Raw genomic sequence first — 24,269 nt, 5'->3', positions numbered from 1 at the left:
CTCTCCCATTTAATCTGCTGAGTCTGGGAGCCGTGATACCCATTTTACTCAAGACTCTTGATTTCAAGGGTTGTAAACCCAACTTGAACTAGCTTAAGCGAAAGGAAGTGCATTGCTCGACATCTGTGCAAAGGCATGGGTGCCATCAGGCTCCTGAGACCACAGCAGCCTGGCCTTCCTGCCTAGGAATCTCGCTGTCCTGCTCCTGCTTCTCTACCATAGTCCGTTTCCCCCATGCAGGAAACAGCCTCCAACAGACCTGGGCAGGACATTCCTCAGTCCCACCAGCAGGGGGAGAACCCAAGGAGTGGCTCTGACTCGCCTAGCTTGGGCCAGGTGAGCACGCGGCTGGGCTCAGCCTGTCCGGTGCTGACCCCTGGGACGCAAGCGGTGCTGGGAGCCTTGGAGAGAAGCGGAAAGCCAGGCAGGTACCTCCCCCCACCCTTGCGGTCTACCACAGCGGAGCATGGATTCCCTGGTGCAAATGCCGACAGTGTGACTTCTGAAGGTCTTACGGCCGCCACGTACCACATCAAGAAGGCACTATTGTCCAGTTCAATTGAGCAGACGTTTATTGAGCACCTATTAAGTGCAAGGCACTGTGCTAGGTGCCATGGGAAATACAAAGAGTGAACACAGACGGTCCCTGCCCGCGAGGAGCTCACAGTCTAGAAACGGAGGTGAGACACAGTACACAATCAGCTGCGGTGACACCAGCCAGCGCGGCAAGTGCCAAAAGCCAGACATAAGTGCTGTGGGTCACAGAGCGCCATGGCGTTGCTTCTGGTCAGAAGCTTGGGCAAGGGGACAAAGAGGATGCAGGCTGGGCCTTTGCAGGGGAAGCCATTTGGGAGAAAGGGCCTCTCGAGCAGAGCAAAGAGGTGCACACGGAAGCAGGAGCCCACAGGTAAACTGAGGAAATGTGTGTGGGCTGCAGCAAGCGTCCGGGGAAGGGCTGTTCCAAGTGGGGCAGTCACTCGTGGCCACGAGGTGGATGGCACAGATACTACACTCCGGAGCGCTGAGCTTGGTGCTCTGGTCGCGAGGCACTGAAGCACTAACAGAGATGAGGGCGTGACCAGTGGCGTGGTTCTGCTGGATAAATCTGCGAGCACTGCGGAGTCTGGGAGGGAGAGGTGAGCTGACTGGTCAGGCACCGTCACCCATCGGGAGACCATGAGAGCATGACTGGTGGGCACTGTCAGGCCATGGACATGGGTGGATGGAGGGGACTTTGTGGCAGGGTGGAGCGGGGGTGGAGAGCAAGGGACCGATGTAGGCAGGGGGTCTGGGGGCCGGAGTGTGAGGACGGCATAGGGCTTCCAGGTGAGCTGGAAACATGCTCCTGCAGGGGAGGCCTAGAGGTGGGATTAGAAGTCGATGCCCTGGGTTGGGGGACACGTTGAGCTAGAGAAGTTAGGGAGGAGGAAGGCTGAAGTTAGTGAGCCCTAAGGGTGAGTGCACTTTCTTGCCATGTGGTCCCCGGATAGCCTGCGTGGGACACACCCAGGGAGCTGATGAAATCTTCAATTTCCACGCTTTACTCTAGGGCCACCGAATAAACAGCTCTGGGGGCTGGCTTTGCCCGGTAATCACCATTTTTAGTAAGAGCTGCCCTCCCCACCCCACCATGAATTCCATGGCTGGTCCAAAATTTGAGAACCACCTGTCAAGAAAGAAAAGGGTCTCAAGGACTGGCCTTTAAGTAAAAGAAGAGAAAGGAATGAAGAACATTTGGGAGGGAAATTTCAGAAAATGGGGAAAATAAGGGCAATAGTATCAAATATTCTGGTCACTGATATGGACACAAAAACTGAAGATTAAGAAAAGGCCTCTGAATTTGGCAATTACATGGTCCCTGTGACTTTTCCCAGACTATTTCCATGTGGTGGGATGAAGGCCAAGTTTGCCAAACAGGAAGTGAAGAGCGGAAAGGTGAGGGAGAGCAGCAGTGCATGGAGAGGATTCTGAGATCAGGTGCTGTTCTTAGAGGATCTGAACTGTAATAACGGGGGATAATGGGGAGGTAGATCATGAAGAAACAAATGGCATGAGGCAGAGTGGCTGACGGAACAGACCACAGTTAGGAGAGGAGAGGGACACAGGAAGGAGGACAGGGGAGGACATGGCAGTGCTGGTGGAGAGCTGCAAGTAGGAAGGCCACATCTCGGAGGTTCCTGGAGGGGGCAGGCTGGAGCTGAGGGAGAAGGGTGCCCAGGCCCAAACTCAGGAGGCCCAGTGCCTGGGGCATTTCCTGTGATGGAGAAGGGTACTTGGGAGCATGGCTTTCTCCGTGAATCCTATTCCACAAGTGCCACAACAAACCTAAGGAAGCAAGACCGGCCCTAGCCCTCCTCTCAGAGACCAAACGCTGCAACAGGCCTGAGTCCCTGGCGACTCTGCCAAGCCACAGCTGAGCCTGCCAGACAAAGCTGACCCGTCATCCAGGATGGCTGAGATGCCTTCCCACTGTCTTCTAGCCCTCAGCCTACAAGGTCTCAAACACAGGCTCCCCTACAGAAGGGTCAAACAAGGTTTTTTTCTCCCAGAGAAGGCAGCGGGGGCCTGGGGCAGAAGGTAAGTCCAGGAATCATCCCGTATCACCATTTACTTAATTCTCGAACCCTGGACAACCACTCTCAGAGGAGCAGATGCCTGTCTCCTGAATAAGGTGGCATCCCCTGCCCTGCCACCTCCTTCTAGGAAGGCCAGGAAGTGCAGGATGTGGACCCTCGGCACACGCGAGGGAGTACGGCTGCCGACACCAGCGCGGCGGTTCAGAAACCAGCCACTGGGGGAGACCGTCAAGCAGCGTTTGAGGAGCGCCAACATGCAGCCTAGGATAGGAGCAGGCTGAGAACAAGTACTTTTTTTTTTTTAATGCTTTGAAAATTGGGTTCTTAAATTTTCAAGTTTCAGAAAGAACTGTGACTTTTGTGTTATGTTGTAATTTATCAAGGCAAGTAACGGATCCACTTAATTTCCTGCATCCTTCCTTCCTATACCCTAGAGAGAGGAAAGGGGCAGGTAGAGCCCTCAGAAACAATCCTAAAAATAGAGAGGCTTAGATAACCCAAAGGTCAAGGGTCAAGTCACTTCTGCAGCCTAGGCAACTCTGCAACCCCCAGTCTAGCCAGCCCCACCTGGTGTCACTTGAGGCCTAGTCCCCTTCCAGGAAGACCTGTGTGGCTAAGCCTGGGCCAGTAAGGTTTACCGCTGAGTCCTTCTCTGCAAATAGGAGAAATACTGGATTGGGAAGGCTGTCAGACCAAACCTCAAGCCAGATCAGAGCCTGCGTGAGACAGCCCTAGCCCTCACACGCCTGCCACGCTTTTATAAACCACCAGTTCTGAAGCTGAGGCGCGGGGCTGCGACTGCATCACTTCCTGCCCGCCCCAAGTCTACCTCCAAACCCACAGCTGGTGGGCGACTCTGGCCACCTGCCCCAAAGCAGCAGCTGACAGCCAGTTCCCCTTTAGGAGGCATCTTAAAGGCATCTAGAGAGAAAACATGATTGAAAAATACAAGTCCAGCCACCTAGAGGACTCTGGATTCATCCCCTGAGGGAAGCAAGGGTCGTACACACCGGGAGGGAGGCTGCTGGGGAGGCACCAGCTCTGCTCGTGGCCAACAAAGTCCCTTCACCATGAAGAACAGACTGGCCCCGAGTCCGCAGCAGCTGTTTCTGGGGGCTGGGAGGGGCACGACCCACAGGGCAGACACAAAACTGACCGTGAGCAGCCAGGGAAGAGAAAGGTAGAAATTACAAAGCCCTTTGAAAGTCCAGAGAACAGTAAAGATGTTACGTATAATTACCCAGGAAAAGAACTTCACGGACACAGAATTTGAGCACTGAAAACACAATACTAAGATCCCAATGCTGAGACAGACCCACTGGAAGGACAGCTGAGAACACTAAAAAGACAAATCCAGGAGAAATAAATAAGGGGCTGAGCCCCCACGGCAGCTACTAATGCTATTTATTGGCTTGGGTCATTCTTGAGAATAGAAAACCACTTTTTGGCAAAGCTGAACGAACTTCGCATGGAGGCTGTGGACACAAAATTATGTTTAACAATGGAGCTCTTTCATGGAATTTCCTCACATCCCATTATTATTTTCAGAGGCTAAGACATGACTACTACTCAGTAGTGAGGCCTCAGCCTGGTGAGCATGTCAGAGCACTGGAAAAAGAGTCTGGTCCCTGCCCAGCTGCTCCACAGCTGTGGACCTGGGCTGTGTGGACACAAGCGTGCTGAGCCTCAGTTCCCTCTTCTGTTGGGAGCAGGGGAAGTAGGGTGGGACTACATGAGTTCTAGAATCTCTTCTTGCCCTGACATTCTGGGAGTCTAACTGTGCCCTGGTCATTAACAATGGCTAGGCACAGGTGCCATCTAGTGGCACCACCTGCCCCCTCTCACAAATGGCTCCAACAAAAGACTCACAGGAGCAAAACCTACTCCTATGACTCTAATTCAGGGGTGAGGGCAGAGGAGGCTGGGGGTGGTGAGCACACTTCATGTTAGTGGACGTTACATATTCATCTTCAAGAAAATATACTTTAAGAGGTCTTGCTTTCCCTAAGAAAGCAACTCTTTTTTTTTTATTTAGAAAGGCTAATCATATCCATTTGTCAATATTTTCAGCTTTAAGGAAAATAGTTTAAAAAACATAAAAATGTAAATACACTCAAGAGTAACTGCTATTAAACAGTTCTGAACAGGCAGAAAATGTACTTTCCTTTTACAGAAAATGTTAAATCCGTAATAGCAGCATAATTTATATATAGAAAAAGCTGGTTTTGAAAACCCAGATTTTTTTTTATACACAAAACATCTGTTTTCTATATACTACAACAGTATTTCCACTGGGAAATCGGTCTCTTCACATTATGTCGTTTCCTGCTGCCACGTGCAGACACGAGCTAGAGTGTGACCTTCAGTCCAAAACCATGGCAGACAGTGCGTTCAGGTCTTTCATGTATGGATGGGCTGCCAGTATCTGGTCAATTTTCAGTCTTTGCTCTGAGTCAGGGAAGATCTTCAGAAGGGCTTCCCTCAGCTCGCTGGTTTCCGCAGGAGACCTCTGTGCCGGCATGGGCACACTCTGCTGCATACTGGGAAGGTTCGGCAGAACTGGAAAGCGGGGCTGCTGAGGAAGCCAGTGGCTGGGCGGGGTGCCCTGAATCCGGGCGGGAGGCTGGTGACTGGTGCTGGCTGCCTGGGTGCCGGGGACTCTGAAGCTGGGGTCAAACATGCCCACATTTGGCAAGGCATTGAGTAGGGGCTGCATATCTCTGTGAACAGAGTGAGTCTGATGAGCTGGGTTAGGAAAGATGAGAAAGCTGTCAAAAATGACCTGCCGCTGACCTTGAGGTTGCGCTGCTCCATGACCTTTGAAGGCAAGCTGCCCACAGATGGGTCCACGGGGAGGACGCCTGTACCATCCCCGACTGGTCATGACGGTGAGTGACAGCTCTCCACGAGCTACCCCACCATCCGAGATCTACAGCTACGAGAACGGACCCCAGCCAACTGTTGGCTCTAAGCCTGAGTTTCTTCTGGGGACTCTAATTCTGCGTGGGGGCCTTGGATGAAAGGGCTTAGAAAAAGGGCCTCCTTTGGGGAGAGGCAGCCACTTCCAATTCCTGGAGTCTCCACCCCTCTCCCATCACCAGTCTGGGCTAGGTGTTGGTGCCCACACCTACATGTTCTCTGGGTATGTGTGTGTGTGAAAAGGGCATTTGTCTCATTAAGCAGCTTCCCAGGTGACTCGGACTTGCAGCCAAGAAATGAGGCTGGCTGAACACTTTTCCCAACTTCAAAAGCTAGACCCTCTGTGAGGGGTTATTATTTTTAACTTCTTATTCAATTAGTTAACACACTATAAAGAACGATTAAGTGTGCAGGCAGGACAGACCCTGCTGCCAAGCTGCTGAGGTGTGGAAGGAGTCAGAGAACTGTCTTTCTGTGAAGTGTGATCCACGGGCCCCGATGCCTGCACACAGGCACCAGGTCTTAAAGGCCCAGCAGCGATGCAACAACACTAAGCGGATGTTAAAATGGCTGCTATTCCCTTGGTGTAAGGAGAGAAGCAGAACCTTGGGAAGTAAGCCCTCATCTGTGTAATAAAACCCAAAGGCTCAAAGGAGACATGGTTTCTCAGACCAGGGAGCTGAAATTACATTGGTCTCCTCTGTAGAAGTACCTCTCTGTGAACTACCCCCAAATCCAAACCTAGAACTCCAAAGGGATCTGGTTATAAATAAAAAAGATCAGCTGTCACTGGGTCATACTCTCTGCCAGCTGGGCACACAGAATACTTTAGTTAACAATGTCCATTACCTGAGAATTCTGAAAACAGAAACAACCACTAGCAACATATCTTTAAAAAAACAAAACAAAAACCCAAACTACAATAAAGAAAACCCACACTATCAAATCAATTTCAGAAGAATATGAAATACCGGCTTCTCTTTTCAGTTGAAATAAAGAGTTCCCCAGGTAGTGATTCCTGGATAGTAAGTAAATTAACAGCAGCATAACAACTTAAAAAAGCAAATGATTTTGGAAAATGAATATAAAAGAATATTCACATGTCAAAACGAACCTAAGTGGCATTTGCTAATAAGTGACTGCCAGCAAAATCTGTGGTCTTTTTAGACCTGTCCTAGGATTAAATTAAATTAAATCCTGTCCTAGGATTAAAACCAGAAGGATCACAAATGAAGAACTGGTCTTTAAGGTGAGTGTCTGATTAGCTTTTCAAATATACTACACCCGCGCCAAGTATAAAGCTAATAAAAATTTTAAAAGTGCCATCTGTAGTCCTTCAGAGACATCACTTACACTAAAGCACAAAGAAGTGAAACAAGTCTGTAAATACAAAACAGCGTGAAAAAAGCAAATACCTAAGGAAGACTTCCTTCCGAAGAAAGTCTTCTAATCGAGGTCCACTTCTTCCCAGAGGGTCATCAGGAACCATAAATATATCCCCAACGAAGGTATACTGAAGCAATCTACAACAGAGTATGATTACAATGCTGGAGAAAACATGAAGCTTTTACTGCTGAAGGAACTGAGAAGACAGTAGCAGTGGCCACCTAATTCCAAGGCAACAGTCACCTATAAAATTATAAGGCTGCTTAATTGCCTAACGGAAAAAAACAACCAAGTTAAACCATCTGAATTTCTCTTTTGGATACAAATTCAATAAAGTAAGAAACTTTAATCAGTTGGCCCTCCCATTTCTTAATGAGACTTGCAGACTTTTTTTTATCTGGGCTTTTGGAAGCAGCTTCTTCTCCTAATACAACTTTGAAAACAAGATTTAAAGACTGTCAGCTTAGGACACAGCAGGTGCACAACAAAGGTTTTACTTTTGTTTTGAATAGTTGTGTCTACAGGCAAACCCACTGAAGATAACCTCTTAAAACAACAAAACAATATGATCTACAAGGAAAGAAAATCTGAGATCAGTTCAATATGATTTAGTAAGTCTGGGCAAGATATAAGAAAGAAAAGAAGGCCAAGTGCTTGTGTTGGTTGTCTAGACCTCAGTTTCTGCCTTGTTTCGTGGATTCTGAAGGCAATGGGTTGGTGTACAAACATGAGTCCTGATTGCATTTAGACCTTTCAGACACGGAGGAGTGTCCAGTAAATACTGACAATGAGTCCAGGGCAAAGATCCAACAGAAACATGTCCTCGAAGATTGATGGCTTGTTAAGTGTGCCCAGAAGGTCAAAGACCATTCTCAGTTCAGCTCTCATGAACAGCTTATTACCAGCATATGAGTCCAAATGCAGAGAGTATTTATCTCACACCTGGGCATTTTACAGTAAAGAATTATTTTCCAAAATCCTCTCATGATTTAGCAAAATACAAATATCAGATAAGGAGCAACTATGAAACCCCAACAGAGGTAAATACCCAGTTGTAGTGGTTACACACTACTACCAACACACAGCTTGAGGTATGCTGATTTACGTTTTTAGATTTGTGGCATATGGGCCTCCTCCATGGCACCATCACAGATTGGTGCTGTTAGGTAACTCGATCAGATGATGCCTGTTAACGAGAAGTCCTGGAACCCAGTGTTCGCTGATCTTCAGGCAGGCGGACACATTCAGAGTACCATCACAAATAAAACACATCTGTGAATGCTCTACTCTTGACTTTATTCTGGATGCTAATCAAACATAGTTTCAATGTACGTGATTTAACTATTGTGGTAAAGGGTCAAGAAAAGCATAACAGATTAAAAAGCACAAATATTCTTCCCACTCCCGAGAAGTAAAAACTCAACCAGCAGGTTGATTTTGGTCCCGACCTCTTGCTGGAATCACAGCTATCATTAAATCCAACCTTCGTATTTCATGGTTGGTCAAGTACGGATGCCCAGTGAGCTATCAAAGTCTCTCCTGGCATCCAGTGCAAGGCCAAGGTAGGGGCCACTTCTGCTCCACTACACTGTTAACAAGAGTTAACCACACCATAAACATGGGCCTGGTGCCTCCTGTCAGGGAACACGGATCTCTCAAAGACACCCTGCAGCCACCACAGCGTGCCTATACATCCCCTGCTGGTTTTGTGGCTTTGTACTGGGACCCCCACTTACCTAGAGGGACCAGCCATAGTACGGGATGGGGATGATTCTTGTTTCCCTATACTGCTCTCTGCAGGGCCAAGGTGGACACGAAACGAAACCGAACAATGAACAACAAAAAACACTTTACCAAAGACAAAGAAGAAAATATTACCTTTTTGTAATAATTTCTCTCCAAGAGAGTGACTCAGTCACAAATTCTCTGAAGTTATCATTTGTTACAATTATGCCACCAGTTTTGTCCGCTAAGTGTAGTAGAAACCTATAGTAATATAAGAGGTTAAAATGGGCAAGCAGGCATTCCTGGCTTATAGAAGCTATGTTATAAGAAAACAGAAGGATTTCCTCTTCATAGGAAAATCACCAAAGAATTTAACTATGGCTAGGAGGTAGAAAAGTTAAGTCCTTGTCAGCTGAAGATCAATCTGAAATACTGAATACCTCTGAAATTATTAGTGTGATTATAATGAAGGTCTGGTTTTCATACAATATTATTCTCTTTTTAAAAATGATCTCAACCATGATTTACACATTTTTCTAGAGAAGTTGTATTATCAACAGATAGCGGTCATCAGATGATCCATGAGGACTAAAGTTGAGAATAAATTCGAGCTGACAAGCCTATGAAATCACTATTCAAGTTTTGGTTGCTAAGCTACAGTACTCTGGTTCTGAGGTTAGCTACTTGGTACAATCAGCCTTGCATTAAAAAAACAAGAACAAAAACCCACAGGTTCACATCTTCTGCTCGGACTTGTGATGTTTAGAACTATTATTGTGTTTAGCCCAAGTTAGAGATTCACTCAAATGCCATTTACGAGAAGCTGCACTGGTGATAAGGAAGGGTAAGAATTCAATATTGAGAATTCTATTTCATTGCGGCAGATTACTCATGCTCAAACCCTCTTAATGAGAGATTTGTGAGGATAATAATGTTGAGTTTTATCCCTCAGTCAGGGTGACCGCATCTGTCTAAGGCAATGAAGACAAAGACAACAATACATTAAGAGAATCACTAGAATCGAAGGTGTGAACAACTGCTTTTATTAGTGAGAGTGAAAACTTCAAAGGAATTAAAAAACAAGGCTCATTAGTTTCAGAAGTCTTAGGATGCCTTGGAAAGTATGAATGCACATTCTGATTTATTACTGAATATTTTATAAACTACTCCTAGCTGGCATGGATTGCAAGTGATGCGGTTCACTCATAGGTATTAACAAAAGTAGTTAAGGCTTCTGAGTGCATGTACTATGAATCCAGACATAGATCCACGTCTGCTAAAAAAACAGAGTCATAATAAATTAAGCACAAGCTTATTTAGTCTGCATACTTGCACAGGACTTCAAATTCTGCAGGTGTGCAGCTACAGTGTTAGAGATCTGAAGGCTCTTCACGAGCCCCGCAGCCCACCTGACCCTCCACCCGAGCATGCAGGGTCTGAGGCCAGTACCACGGAACTGGAGTGGGACCTGGTCTCCCAGTACTTCCTCACCCCTGCCCCACCCGACATGCTGTTCTCCTTCCACTTCCTCTCGTGCTATTCTCTCACATCAACTCTGATTCTTCCCATCTGATTTGGCCTCTCATTCCAGCCTGGAGAAGGACAAGGGGCTGTCCGTGAGAAGGCCCTCTGAACCTTTTGCTTAAGGAACATCTGCTGTCATCCCTAGTCTCTCCCCCCACTCCCTACTACTGGGCTCTCCTCTTTTCACCTCTCACCCATCTGACTGTCATTCACTAGTCTGGGTTACAAGCTAAACACTGTCTTCAATGTAGGGGGACCACTTTGGTGGAATACTGAGGCAAAACCACCAACACACTCTAAGTGCTTCAGGCCAGAATACCATAAAGGGGGTGAATGCAGGAGTGGAAAGAACAAGAGGCCACTACTTAGGTTCCCAGATACCGGTAGGGTTGCTACTACTGAGTTCACTCCAAAGAGGAGGGTTTGAAAAACTGGCTGTCACGCCACTGGTCATGTTTGGGACCTTCTCTTATTCAACCACAACAACCCACCCCACCTTATTTATTTGTGTGTCTTCTTTAGATCACAAGCTCCTTATAGCAGGATATGTGTCTGATATCACGTGTCCCCAGAGCCTAGCTCTGTGCATTGTACTTGGTAAGACTGCTAGAAAAAATGAAAAAGACAATAGGCTTTAATTGTCTCCAATGCACTAATACCTGCTTTCTGAGTGACCCACCAACCTAAGAAATGCAGCTTACTCTTATCACACTTTGCGTCAGCTGAGACCATCTTTTATTACGTGGAAGAAATACTGAGGGCTCAGGTATGGCAATGACAAACTAAGTCACTGGCCAAAATCAACCAGGAGGAGATGAATCATGTTTGAAAAGCATTCCTGAGGCTGACACCCTAAGACAAGACAAACTTTCCTCAAACATTACTTTTAGTATGCATCAAAAAAGAGAACTCAAGGGGCGCCTGGGTGGCTCAGTGTGTTAAGCCTCTGCCTTTGGCTCAGGTCATGATCTCAGCATCCTGGGATTGAGCTCTGCATCAGGCTTTCTGCTCAGTGGGGAGCCTGCTTCCTCCTCTCTCTCTGCCTGCCTCTCTGCCTACTTGTGATCTCTGTCTGTCAAATAAATAAATAAAATCTTTAAAAAAAAAAAGAGAGAGAGAGAGAACTCAATGTCTGCTTTTACTTATGGTTTCTCAGTTATATTTTATTAAGAATACAAAGAAGCATATAAACAAACATTCTAACCAAAAAGACTAAAGGTAATGTTCCTAAACCCATATAACAACAACAAAAAAATAATAACCCACTAAGTGAGTATATAACCTTAATGCCCATAAACATTAAAATTCTCAAGCCCCTGGATCTTTTAAGCCCTTTATGCATGGGGGTCCAAGAGCACCATGAACTGTCCAGTGGAGCAGGTGGTGGGCTCCTCAGCACCCCTCACCCCGCTCAGGAAGGAAAACAGCCTTCATACCTGTCATCATGAGAAGCAATTCTTTCTCCAAAGACCATCCGGGCAGGAGTTAAAGATAATATTCCAAGCTCCTGGAGCTGAGTTAAGAAGTGCTGTTCTGTTCACAGAATAAGTTGAATACACATTCAGAAAAAGGCCATCTTCCCAGATGTTCACATAAATGAAACTACCCCCAAATGTTTCACTTGGAGAGTTAGGAAAACCTTTACTGACCCAAGAAGACTCAATGTACTAACTCACTGGATAGGGGGAAAAAAAAAATAAATAAAAATAAAAAACAAGGAACATACATAACTAAGGCAAATACAACGTAAAAAGTGACCTTAGCTAATTTTTAAATATAAAAAAGTTCAACTCATTTGCTCCTGAAATTAAGAGTAGGCCATAAACCTGTATTTAATGTATCCTACCATCCAGGAATTTTTCACACTCATATCACAATCAGTAGGACAGACAGACTGACGTTACACAAGTTCCAGAGAGAGGGTTGGGGTGGGACAGGAAACAGGGTTGGAAGCAGAGGGTGTGGCAGGGACATGAGGCTCTGCCCCACCCCAAGGAAGGCCTGTGTGGACCCCATTGCAAGAGTCTGTCAAAATATCTCTCTAGCTGGCACTGTATCCAGCCGCTCTCAGTTATCTGCACGAACCTTTACTGACTTTCATGACACAGAAGAAAAGAGGGTCAAAGCCAAACTGTAGAAAACCAGTCAATGGGCAAAAAGCAGCTAAACTTAGCTTGGGGTGAGGGAGTATCCCCTGCAACAGTACTCACTACTGGCTTAGACCGAAATACTGCCCCCCTCCCCCACCCTGGCCAGTGTTTCACAGCATGGAGGGCTCACAGGAGGGATCACAAGATGCTCTCACAGGTCCTACTGCAAAAATTAGTGGCTCTGCCGCAGTCCTCAAGCACCCTCAGTTAAGACAAATATGCTCTCCAAAACGAGAGAAGTTGGGACACTTGAGAAATGTGTGGTCTTACCATTTCCACCTCAACAGTGACTAAGTTTCACTTCCTGTTCAAATGCTGGGTGAGCTCTGTACTCACCCTTTCTCTTCCCAATCTACCTTTTGTGTCGAGGCGCTGCTGTGTTAAGCTGTCTGACACAGTCTGAACACTCCTCCTACCGTGACCTAGGAAACAACCTTAGGTTTCTCTGGGCTGCTGCACGATTCACTAAGTTCAAAGCTCTGTATGCGGCCCACAGTCAACAGTACCACACGATTAACAAACCTAATTTATGTTAAGCTATTAAACAGACTGCTCAAAAAACACTCAAAAAATTTGGGGGTTCCCAAATTTATCAAGTAACCATTTTTAAAAAGACTGTTTAATGAGGCAGGAGCCCAGACTAATGGAAAGATAGATTTAACTTAGTTTTCAGAAAGTTGGGAAAATTTTTGTATGTATAAAGAACTCTAACATAACTTTCCATATAAACAACTATGTTAACTTTCCATCCTTCCCCCAAGTACTTCTTATGCTGTAACACACTCCACCTGATGTTCTACTGGGCGCAACAGATTTACCATTTTGCTTTTAAAGCTGCTGTCTAAGGCACATGGCTCTGCTCTAAGTAGCATGTGTTGCAAATAGAAGCCAACTTGTTAAACATCTAGAAAAGGAGAAATCTGAAAGGATCAGTTTGCCTTACCTGTGACATTAGGATCACGCCTTGTTCTCCACTGTGGGACAAATACAGTGATGTTTCTGTTGCCAAGCTTCCAAAAATATTCAACTGCAATTGCAATTCCACGACAAGAAAAGAACTTTTTCAGACCGTGGCTAGAAAAAAACAAAACTTACTTCAGCTTAAAGTAATGTTAAGTTTCACCATGAAAAAGTGAAAAGGTGAACTCCATATATAACAAAAACAATTGCAACAAAATTCCTTGTAATACGCTTTTATATTCTTTGGCACTAAACTGCATAGTTTATGACTTTACAAAGCCAAGACAGAAGACTTTGCATGAGATGTGATTCTTAATAGGTTTATGATTTTTCTTGTACTTTGTTCAATCTAATTGAACATGCTATTGGGATAGAAGGCAGTTTGAGCTTCGTCATAATAATGTTTATTGCACTTTTTATTCTGTTTTCGCTCTTTTTAGAGAGCCCATTCCAAAGAGTCCTGCCTGGTCATTTGACCTCTAAGAGCATTTTACACATTTTATTAAGGAACTTGTTGCTGGGGGCACTGGAGTGGCTCAGTTGGTTAGGCATCTGCCTTCAGTTCAGGTCTATGATCCTAAGGTTCTGGGATTGCTTCTCCCTCTCCTTCTCCCTCTGCTGCTCCCCCTGCTTATGCTCTCTCCCTCTCTCTCTAATAAATAAAATCTTAAAGGAAAAAAGAAACTTGCTGCTGAAGTAGACATGACTCTTCCATGGTCCTCACAACTTCCAAAGGCTACAGATGCCTCCAGCTCCAGGGCTCCATACCCTTTCTAGGGAACTGTGAAACCTACTCAGTTGACAGCTTCCCAGAGATAAGTTGAGGACACAATTCCAGTGGAACTAACTGGAGGCCATGGCAGATGCTTTTATTGAAGGAAACAGAAAGTGTGGGGAGCAGATGCAAACAAATAATGAACTGTATAGAATGTAAGTCAGGATACGATTTTCTGTAAAGGACCAGATAGGCCTTGCAGGCCATATGGTCTCTGCTGCTCCACTCAAGTCCGCCAACTGGAAATGAATGAGGGTGGCTGTGTTCTTTATTTACAAAAACAGGTGGTAGTCAGATTTGGCCCACAGTTTGCAACCCCTGGTATAGTAGATTAAAAACTGACCCCACCCAAAAATGTGGTAACAAATTTCAAAAAAAACGAGAAAAAATATTTAAACTGTATTTTCCCATATAAGTAAAAGTGGAGACTTAAAAAAAAAAAGGGTTTTCAAAGTTTGACATTTTGTTGGTGGTGATCCATTTTCTAACCATGAATATTAGAAAGAAAGAAAAAAAAAAAACCTCAAACCCCCAAACTGTGAAGCTACAGTTTATGAAATGAGCATAATCTATCTTCACTATTTCAATAGTTACTTAGGTTCTAGTGACAGGAAATCCTGCATCTTCAGTCCTGTCTTCTCTTCATGTCTAGGGTCTCCATATCAAAATTACCCAGTGGAGAATTCCATCACTTAGAAGTCCTGCCACCTCAGGCACAACGTGTCCCAAGTCAACCCCAGGCTCTCCTAATTCCCATCCCTCCTCAAAACTCCAGTGAGACCCTGAAATACAGCCACCAGGCCTTCTATCCTGCTCAGGGTCATCAGTGGCAGCATTCCTTTCAACAAACTGAGGGCACGGCTTCAAGGTCCCCTCCACACCTCTCTAGTCAGGAGGGATCTAGCTATCACCATGCATTATCACACTCGTTTCTGGCCAGGTGGGCTTGCCATCGCCCTCTTCCTCGGCAGTGAGCTTTCTTTTCGCTGCTATCTTTGTAGACCTTCTCTTATACCTTTCTCCAATGCTCTAGGCACACAATTCCAGACCTTCTTCTATGGCGCCATTTCTAGAAACAGGTCCTCAATCATCTCTCCTCTTTCCTGTCTTGCTATCCTGTATCATCTACCGGAATGACAGAATTTAGAAGAAGGAATGAAGTTAGATTCCTATTAGATAAAAAGAAGAAAGCTCTGAGAGGCTGAGCAACTTTCCCAGGCTGCACTGCCGCAGGGTGGTTGTGCTGGGATTACTTAGGCTTCCTCACTCCTAAGCCAGTGCCCCTCCTACCACCCTACACTGGGACTGTCCCCAGCTAAATCTACATTCTCACGAAGGAGAAATGGGCTGGACATTCAATAAACATCTAACACTCAGAAGAACAGCTCAGAAACTTCTCCTTTAAGAGTCTAAGGCCCACTCTCTCTTCTCTGTGAGCCACAAATAAGAGACTGCACCGGCATCAGCTCTGCTCCAGAAAACATATGCAAGTAAACCTTCTTGATGAAGTAACTCAGCAGAGATCTGTTTATCTAAAAGCATTCAAAACATGGCAAGAATGTAGCAACAGGACATCTGCTACTGGAGAAAGGCTGGAGGTAGTTTTTGTAGGCGTTATCTTAAAAAAAAAAAAAAATCTTTAAAAACCATTCTAATTGCTTAACAGCAAGAACACACCCAGAGTTAATGTCAACCACAGCCTTAACATGGAAAAAAAAAAAACAAAAAAAAACAAAAAAAACACACAACAAAAAACAGCTTACTGGTTCTGAGAAAAACAAGGGATATATATGTTATTTAAGTCCTGAAAAGAAAAACCCTTGAGAGAAATGTACTGAAAAGGCTTGTAAAGTTTGGCTTATTCATCAGCTACAAATGTGTACTAACTTTTTCCCTCCCTCTAAAGCTTCTTTGGAGTGCAACAGTAGAAAGTAGGTGGAATCCAGCTCTGTCCCACGGGGTCCCGGGGGAAAAGGAAGGGAAATGCAAGTAGATGCAATCCTACTGCGCTATACCACGCACAAACTTACAGTGGAAGAAATGGCATTTCCGGAAACATTAGCTCTGTACTAATTTCCAGTGTTATCCTTAGTGATAAGATCAAATCACTGTGGGTACCTTGAAAAATCTTGAGAGCTGTTTTAGGAATAAAAACGGCAGTTCAAAATTCTGGTGGAAAACACAGATTCAGCCAAAAAATGGAACTATACAAGAAAATCAAGTGCAGCCAAATTCGTGTTCTCTGAGTAATACAGAAGGTCCCTGTTGCTTCCTACTTCAACTCCCCAACATCCTGGCTAGGCAGAAATGTGCCTCCTCACCTCCCTGCAGTCAAGTCAGAGGAACCTATTGACAGGCAGACCCAGACCAATTGTCTATTTAGACTCTGAGACAAAGGGTTTACATACCGTAACTTCTCCTCTACTTCTGGGAAGGCCAAAGGTTTGGGGCTTCCAGCTCCGAATGCAGAATGAACAGATTAATAGGCCCGAGGAGCCAGGTGTGTTGGCTCTCAAGGGAGATTTAAACTCCTATTCCATGTAGTTGGAAACAAGTTACATCATCTGGTTGTTTTCCATATTATAGCAGGCATTAAACTGGAAGGAAGAATGTCCCACGCAGAAAGGAGATGGGCAACAGACGCTTGATAAAAACTCACAGTAGTGATAGAACCAGACCATGCAATGTAGGGGAAATGGTGAAAAAACTCTTTTGGAGTTACCCCGGAAAAAAGAGTCATTTCCTTCTATAGTTTCCACTAATAAAAAAAGCCATGGGACCCTGGTACAGAAGACTAGCATGAAAAAAATGCTGAAAATACATAGTGCTGAAAAGTGAAGGGGCAAACCTCATCTACACAGAAAATTATCTATCCAGGTAAGTCAGGTGTCCTAATGCTAAAGTTTCAGAGTGACCAAGTCTGAGTGTTATCTAGCCACCACTGTGATGTCTAGCCGAGCGCCACAAACAATTTCCATTTACTCATCATTTGACTCATTCATGGTGACAAGGGGAAAAACCAAGTAGAGATATGCATAATTAGCAGCATGAAGTGGGTATTTTGGAATTTCTCACAGTGTATATGAATTGCAAACAGCATGCTGGATAGGCTAATAAAATAAAGGACTGGCAGACACCCAGAGATGGGTAGGTCTGAGCTGCCTCCAGAGTAGGATCAAACCAACAAATCCTATTGTTTAAGAGTTCAAATTTCCTTTTTAACTACTTCCGCACCAGTTGGGTCAAATAAGTGAGGTTTACTCAGCAATGCTTAAGCAACTCAAGACTGAAGTACTCTACATTGCCAAGGCCTGAAAATTCCAACCTCATTTTCGATGGGAGGAGGCAGGATATATGATGGCTCTGGGAGCCTGTGGGCCCACATCTCCTATCTGTGAAATCTTGGATAAGATTTTTAAGCCATTTTATGTTATAAAAGTATAGATAATTTTTATCTCACAAAATCAGTGTGAAGATTACATTTTAAAAAAGAAAAGTACCTAAAACATAATAAATGTTTCAGTTTTAAGATTTCAAATATTTGGGGCGCCTGGGTGGCTCAGTGGGTTAAGCCGCTGCCTTCGGCTCAGGTCGTGATCTCGGGGTCCTGGGATCGAGCCCCGCATCGGGCTCTCTGCTCAGCGGGGAGCCTGCTTCCTCCTCTCTCTCTGCCTGCCTCTCTGCCTGCTTGTGATCTCTGTCTGTCAAATAAATAAATAAATAAATAAATCTTTAAAAAAAAAAAAAAGATTTCAAATATTTGCTGAAAAATGTCTCAGTTAAACTTTAAATTGATCACTGGAATAGGAAGTTATAAAAGAGGGGGGGAAAAGTCATCTTAAAAATCCTAATATTTAAGTCTTTAGGTCATTCATTCAACAGAATGTTACTGAGTGCCCACCATGTGCCAGCACCATGGACCCTGGGAGTATTTCAGTTAACAGGACACATACAAATCACTTCTTCCATGGAATGTACAATCTAGAATCCACATTTACTATCAAAGTGATCTCAAACAAGGATCAATTTTTTCCCAAATTTAAAAAATGTTGAGTTGAAATTCACATAATATAATCATTTTGAAGTAACAATTCAGTGGCATTCAGTACATTCACAGTATTGTACAATCACCACTTAGATCTTGTTCTAAAACATGCCATCACTCCAAAATAAGACCCTGTCCTATTAAGCAGTTCCTCCCAGGATAAGAGTTAATTTTAGTTACTGATATTTTCAGATCAATCTTTATCAAATTAAGTATAAGTCTGTCTTTTTTGGATAATACATCCTTATAAATAAATGTTGCTTCAAATACAGACATCTGTGAATTCAAAGAAAACTGGAATCCTCCCCAAATAATCAGCTTTTAAAAGGAAAAGTAATGAAAGTCTGCTCGTGGCTCCCCTTAGTGCACTAATTCAGTGGTTTTCAAAAGAAATGGCACTGCACCCATGGGTGTTAGGAAATATCTGCGAGTGTTCTGGGGTGTCATACTATGGGCAAAGCAGGAGGGACTAGATATGCAAAAAATCCTGTCATGAAAGGCAGTATCACTCTAGCAGTACCACTCTAAATTCCAATAGTGACCCCTCTGAGAAATACATTAGTTACTACTCCCAAACGTTTTTAAATAGTGGCATCATCACCACTCGTTCTATGTTAATTTACATTTCTTAGTCCTTCAAAACCAATTTGGGAAATCTTTCCAGTTATAAAAATTGAAAAAGGATTACTATTACTCACAATCATGACCTAAATTTTATTATCACCACTTGCTAAAGAAATCATAACAACGAGGAACTGGTGCTAGGCTTGGACTGTGGGTGACTGAAACTGCACTTTACATTTTACTTAGATAATGCTATGCGGTTGTGGGCCATTTGCTGGGTTTCCCCGAAAAGAACTGCCAAAAAGCAAAGTGAAATGACAACAAACAGTATTATTTAGAAATGAAGACAAGTGTATTACGTATTTTTCCAGCCTGTCTTCAGACATTAACATGGGGAATGCTGGGATTTTTCTTTCTTTTCTTTCTTTTGACAGCAAAATACAGCATCAACAATTCAGTCAAAAAATAAAAAGAATCCTTATTTTAAAAAACAGACATTAAAGTATTTAAGGATAAAATGACATATCTGAGCTTTTCTTTAAAATAACTTGGGTGAAAGGCAGTAGTGGGGGTATAGGCTCAACAAGACTGGCCATGAGCTGAGAACTACTGAAGGTGGGGATGGGCACATGGAAATCCCAAATTCAAAAATAGATTCATCCTATTACCTTTTTATGTATTTGTTTGAAAACTCAGTAAAAAATTAACGAAACAAAAAAATATATAGCACTTATAGAATTCCTAGGAGAGAGGTCACATACACCTTCGCTAAAATTAAGAAGAGTTTCACCATCTTCATCCGGCGTCCAGATGCCCCTTTTCTTAAATGACAGCCACTTAAAATGCCAGACCTTGCAGGCTTCTTCAAAATCAACGGAGTGACTGATTTTGAAAACTAGAGAGAGACTTTACCTACCAGTTGTTGAAATGGCATGATAAAGGTGCCCTTTAGGATAGGGCAAAGGCAGTGGATTACAGCAAGTGAAACCCAGCAGACAGAAACCTACATTAGGTCAAACAGCTGGTCCACAGCAGGTCAGAGACTCCCACTTGATCCCCTCTCCTCTTCTTAGTCATTGTATTAAACCTCCCCTTAGAGAAGAAACCCAACCTTGTACCAGATATATAAAATACAGACTCTTCAGAGGGTTCTAAGACAGGTTAAATAGAAATGACCTTTTAACTCTTTTTGCTAAAAGCAAATATACAAGCTTTTCGTAGCAGCAGAGGACCATGAAGAAGCTCGAACTGATTAACTTCCTTAGGAAGGAAATTGCTATCACTCTATCAACAAAGAACAATAGGAGTACAGCACATCCATTATCACTGCACTCTTCCCGAGAACCCCAACATACTGTAGCATAAAGAGACAGAAAAATCTTTTTGGCTTTAAGCTCCATCCTCATATTCAGAACCTAATGGAATTCATGGTATTAAGAACCTAATGATTAAAAAAAAACCACAAAAAACAGCAGCTAATGCTGTAAAAATCTCTATACTGTGATCACTGACTAGGCAATGCAAAAGTGAAGACAAAATTTCTATTATCGCTCACCCTCAGAAATTTAGGTTCAGCAAGATGAAAAGCAAAGTTTACAACTCCAGAAGATGGAATAACACAACTTTCCAAACAGCTGCTTCATGTTTTCTATTTCCAGGTAAGAAAATAGATCAGCTAAACAGATGCATAGCATAAGTTCCTTCAACTGCATGTAATTCTGAGACACTGCTTAGGGCCCTATTTACAACTATAATATAACTTGCAAATAGTGGACTTACGTAATTGCGACATTGCTCCCATCTATAACAATGTGCTTCAAATCCGTTCTCCCTGGCTCATTTTTTAATTCCAGCTTGTAGGGTACTTTCAGAGTATCTCGGAACCTTTGAACACCAGTGACGGAGGAATCAATATGATCAGACGGTCCTGCCAACCTTGCGTCAGTAACGGAAGGTAACAGCTGGGGCAGTGGCATTGGTGGAGAAAGGGGTGGACAATTTGGCTTAGACTGGGGAGAGCTACAACACCCTGATCGGTTTTCACAAGGAGACCTCATACTACTTGGAAGTAAGGGCTCTGCTTGCTGTTGCACACCATTTTCAGGAAAAACTGGAATTCTGGGCTGGTGACTTGAAGCTCCTCTTGAAACAAAACTGACAACTTCTTTGGGACTTGAAGGAATAACAGACGGTGAAAGGCCATCAGTTTCAAGGTCCATGTTACAAACGTAATTCTGGTTTGAACTCCAGATTTCTTGTTTCTGTTCTATTGGCACTGTTCTGAAAGTATTAATTTTGCAATTTGAGGTACATGGTTTTGATTCTTTGAATGGTAACTGGGAAAATTTTTCCACCATATTTTGCTGTGTGTGAGTTTGTGTTTTCTTTGGAGTGGAATCCGTTGTAAGCTCATTTACGCTGGTACAAACACCTTTGTTTTTGGTTCTGTTAGTCTCTGGATACACAGTACCAGGTGAAAATTCTCTGTCTTCTTGGAATCTTTTATTTTCTTTTTCAATTTCTTCTAAGAGCAATAATGGTTCAGTAGATGGCCCATACTCCCTAATGACCTTTTCAACAATTTCTTGGGAATAGCCCATGGTTTTAAAAAAGTTTACAAGGATGTTGTATTCCATTTCCTCAGTAGTGTCCTTTACATCGGGACTTAAATTTTCAGGATCAGCAGAAGAATCGGATAAGTCAATGATTACATTTCCAGCTAATGTCTTACCATCATCGAGAAGCTCCCCCTCTTGAACATTTTCCAAAGAAAACTGTTTCTTGGTATGCCTTTCTTCAGAATCGGAAAATCTCCTTTTGTGACAAATTCTGTCCTTGGATAATGTCTCTTCGTCTGGGCTTAGACCATTTATTGGAACAAAAAGTACATCTTGTGAACTAGAAAAGACCGTGTCCATTTGTTTTGTAAGCTCTGAAACAGGAGTGCCAGCTTTATTTCTTGCATCTTCCTGCAAAACAATTTCATCTCTGGAAATATTCAGCCCTGTGGCAGCATTCTGTGGAAACTCTGTTTGTTTAGAATCTCCAATTTCAATAACATCATCATCTCCCGTTTGAAAGAAATTCTCCTCACCTTGTGTGAGTGTCAAAAGCTCTTTTTTCAAGGAAGTGGGCAAAATCAACAAGTCCATTGTATAGTTGTCAGCCCGAGCTTCAACAAATTGTTTAAATTCCCTTTTCACCTCAGATTCTTTCTGACTGTTGGGTAGGTTCTCATTATTCTCAAAGAGCTTTACAAACTGCTGAATGTGACTCCTAGCCATGACTACAGCTTCGGCACTTCCTCTGATGCCAAGAAGACCAATGTCCAGAATGCAGAGATCGGCACAGGTGTCCTGAATCAAGCTTTTCAGAAACAGGCTTTGGGCCCCAACAAAAATGCAGTGCATGGCCTTCGGGTAACATTCTCTTTCTTCTAGTTCAGGTTCACAGATTCCTTTAATATATTCCTGTAAAGAGGAGTTAAGAAGTTAGATCAATTTTCAAAAGCTCTTTATAGCACCTATTATGTTACACATAATGACAAATGTCAAGCTGTATAAAAATCAAAAGCATGCTAATAACTTGGGGGAAAAAAATGCCACATTTTAAATAAAAGATTCAAGATAACAGATGTAAGTTGCTTAATCGTTTCTGTTGGACTTGAAAATTTTGCTTAAAAAGCCCGTGTTAACATTTTCAATAATGTATCCTGCAATATGATCTTTGGGGTATGCCCAACTGCACAGTGGGTAAGGACAAGACTGGATTTATTTACATCTATAAAGAACAAACATTTTGTTTGCCACTGGGTATTTATTGATACAATGACATAATTAAGAGATAAGATAATCAAGTCAAACAGTTTACTCCAGAATAAACCTTGACTTTTGCTTTGCTACTATTGCCCTTAGTTTCCAGATAAAACAGAGATTCTGAAAGCTTTAAAAAATAAAATAAATTCCCTAGCTGGCTAGAACAATGCATAGTCTATATAATTTTATGTCTTTTTTTTTTTTTTTTTTAATAGAAAGGGCAGACTGTTTAAATGTAGATCTAAATAGAAAGAACCAGAGAGGGTGCCTGGGTGGCTCAGTGGGTTAAAGCCTCTGCCTTCGGCTCAGGTCATGATCTCAGGGTCATGGGATCAAGTCCCGCATCGGGCTCTCTGCTCAGCAGGGAGCCTGCTTCCTCCTCTCTCTGCCTGCCTCTCTGCCTACTTGTGATCTGTCTCTGTCAAAGATATAAATAGAATTTAAAAAAAAAAAATTTTTTTTTTTTTAAGAAAGAACCAGAGAGTGCTGGACAGTACTGCCCCCTCTCAGATAGAAAACCGGAGTTTCTAGTAAATCTGGTATTAAATAAGGCCTCAGTGAGGTAAGAAAGGGAACAGGGTTCTCCAGCCAATTAGGTTGCTCCCAGAGGCCAAAGTGTGAATGATGTGAACAATGAACACGCACGCACGCACACACTCAGGCATGGTGGGATACACTTAGTAATGTGGGTGCTGGAGTTTGTTCCTGGGCTCAAACCCCAGCTCTGGGGGTCTGGAGGCCTTGGTACAGTTCCACAGCCCCTCTAACCTCATGTCCCCATGTACAGGAGTGAGAAGAAGATGGTGCGATCCCAGGTGTTTTGAGGAAATTCGACGAGATAATAAAATTCTGACGACAGTGTCTTGTATCTAGTAAGTGCTTCCTAAATAATAACACTCCTAAATTATTAGTGCAAATTTTCTGGAAGGACATTTATAAGAAATGAGCCTGGAAACACATGACCCATACTTGACACGAAAATCAGAACGGTGCTCCCCCAAATGTTGCTACTGCAGAGCTCCGGTGAGGTTCGGCAGCCCTGCCCCTGCTGCCTGCTTGTCACAGGGGTCACACAGCTTCAGAGAGAATTCATATACCAAAGGGTACGTATCCCTGTGAGTAGAAACAGGAGGAAAATGTCGGAGAGGAAACATCTGATCTAAGCTGTATCATGTTCAATCACAAGATCCTCTTAGGTCCTCTGGATAAACCTGGCATGTAGGTGGGCTTGGTGGTGAAGATGGGAGATGACTGGTGCAGGACAGAGGTGTGCTGGTTGTTTATTAGAGAGGTCTGCTAATTTTGCGACACGGTAACTGCGTTAAACACAAAGTATAGTAACCAAACATCTTTTTTTCCTGAATGTGTGAGCAGAGTGCTAAATACTGATGTCAGCCTCCCTGAACACATCCAAATGGACATTTTGCTACCACTTGTTTGAAACTATGCTGCATTGTGTTTTGAAGTTATTTCTCTTTAAAAACATTTTTATTTTTAAATAATCATGGGTTTCCAGGAGGCTGCAAAGACAGGACATAAAGGTTCTGTGTACTCTTCACCAGTTCTTTCTAATCACTACTTGTATCTTACCTAATTACAGCACAGTATCAAAACCTGGTGTACACAGTTCTGTGCCATTTTATCACATTCAAGCAAATACCACTTCAATCAGCATAATGACTCCATCACCACAAAGATTACCTTCATGCCACCCATTAGTCCTATTTACCCCTACTTCTACCTGCACCATCCCTACCCCCAACAACTGCTCATCTGTTTTTGTCTCTATCATATTGTGACTTCAAGAATGTTACATAAATAGAATTATAC

At 43.4% G+C, this 24,269-nt stretch overlaps 1 protein-coding gene across 2 annotated transcripts in view; it reads right to left on the bottom strand.

Moving 5' to 3' along the window:
• Nucleotides 1-549: 549 nt before the first annotated feature.
• The window catches only part of N4BP1 (NEDD4 binding protein 1), a 54,560-nt gene continuing 30,840 nt past the window's right edge, over nt 550-24,269 (bottom strand). The window contains exons 2-7 of one of the 2 annotated variants that reach the window (XM_047709930.1): nt 20,404-22,094; nt 13,224-13,354; nt 11,567-11,663; nt 8,760-8,867; nt 6,911-7,018; nt 550-5,296 (exon numbers count right to left, since the gene is read on the bottom strand). In XM_047709930.1, the coding sequence (XP_047565886.1) occupies nt 4,939-5,296; nt 6,911-7,018; nt 8,760-8,867; nt 11,567-11,663; nt 13,224-13,354; nt 20,404-22,094 (2,493 nt within the window). In that variant the 3' untranslated portion in view covers nt 550-4,938. The remainder of the gene's footprint in view (nt 5,297-6,910; nt 7,019-8,759; nt 8,868-11,566; nt 11,664-13,223; nt 13,355-20,403; nt 22,095-24,269) is intronic. The other variant, XM_047709931.1, reaches the window with a different exon arrangement.

The sequence above is a fragment of the Lutra lutra genome, chromosome 17 (assembly GCF_902655055.1).
Source record: "Lutra lutra chromosome 17, mLutLut1.2, whole genome shotgun sequence".
Taxonomy (NCBI): Eukaryota; Metazoa; Chordata; class Mammalia; order Carnivora; family Mustelidae; genus Lutra; species Lutra lutra.
The sequence above is the reverse complement of the archived record's forward strand: the minus strand, read 5'-3'. Positions and strand labels throughout refer to the sequence as shown.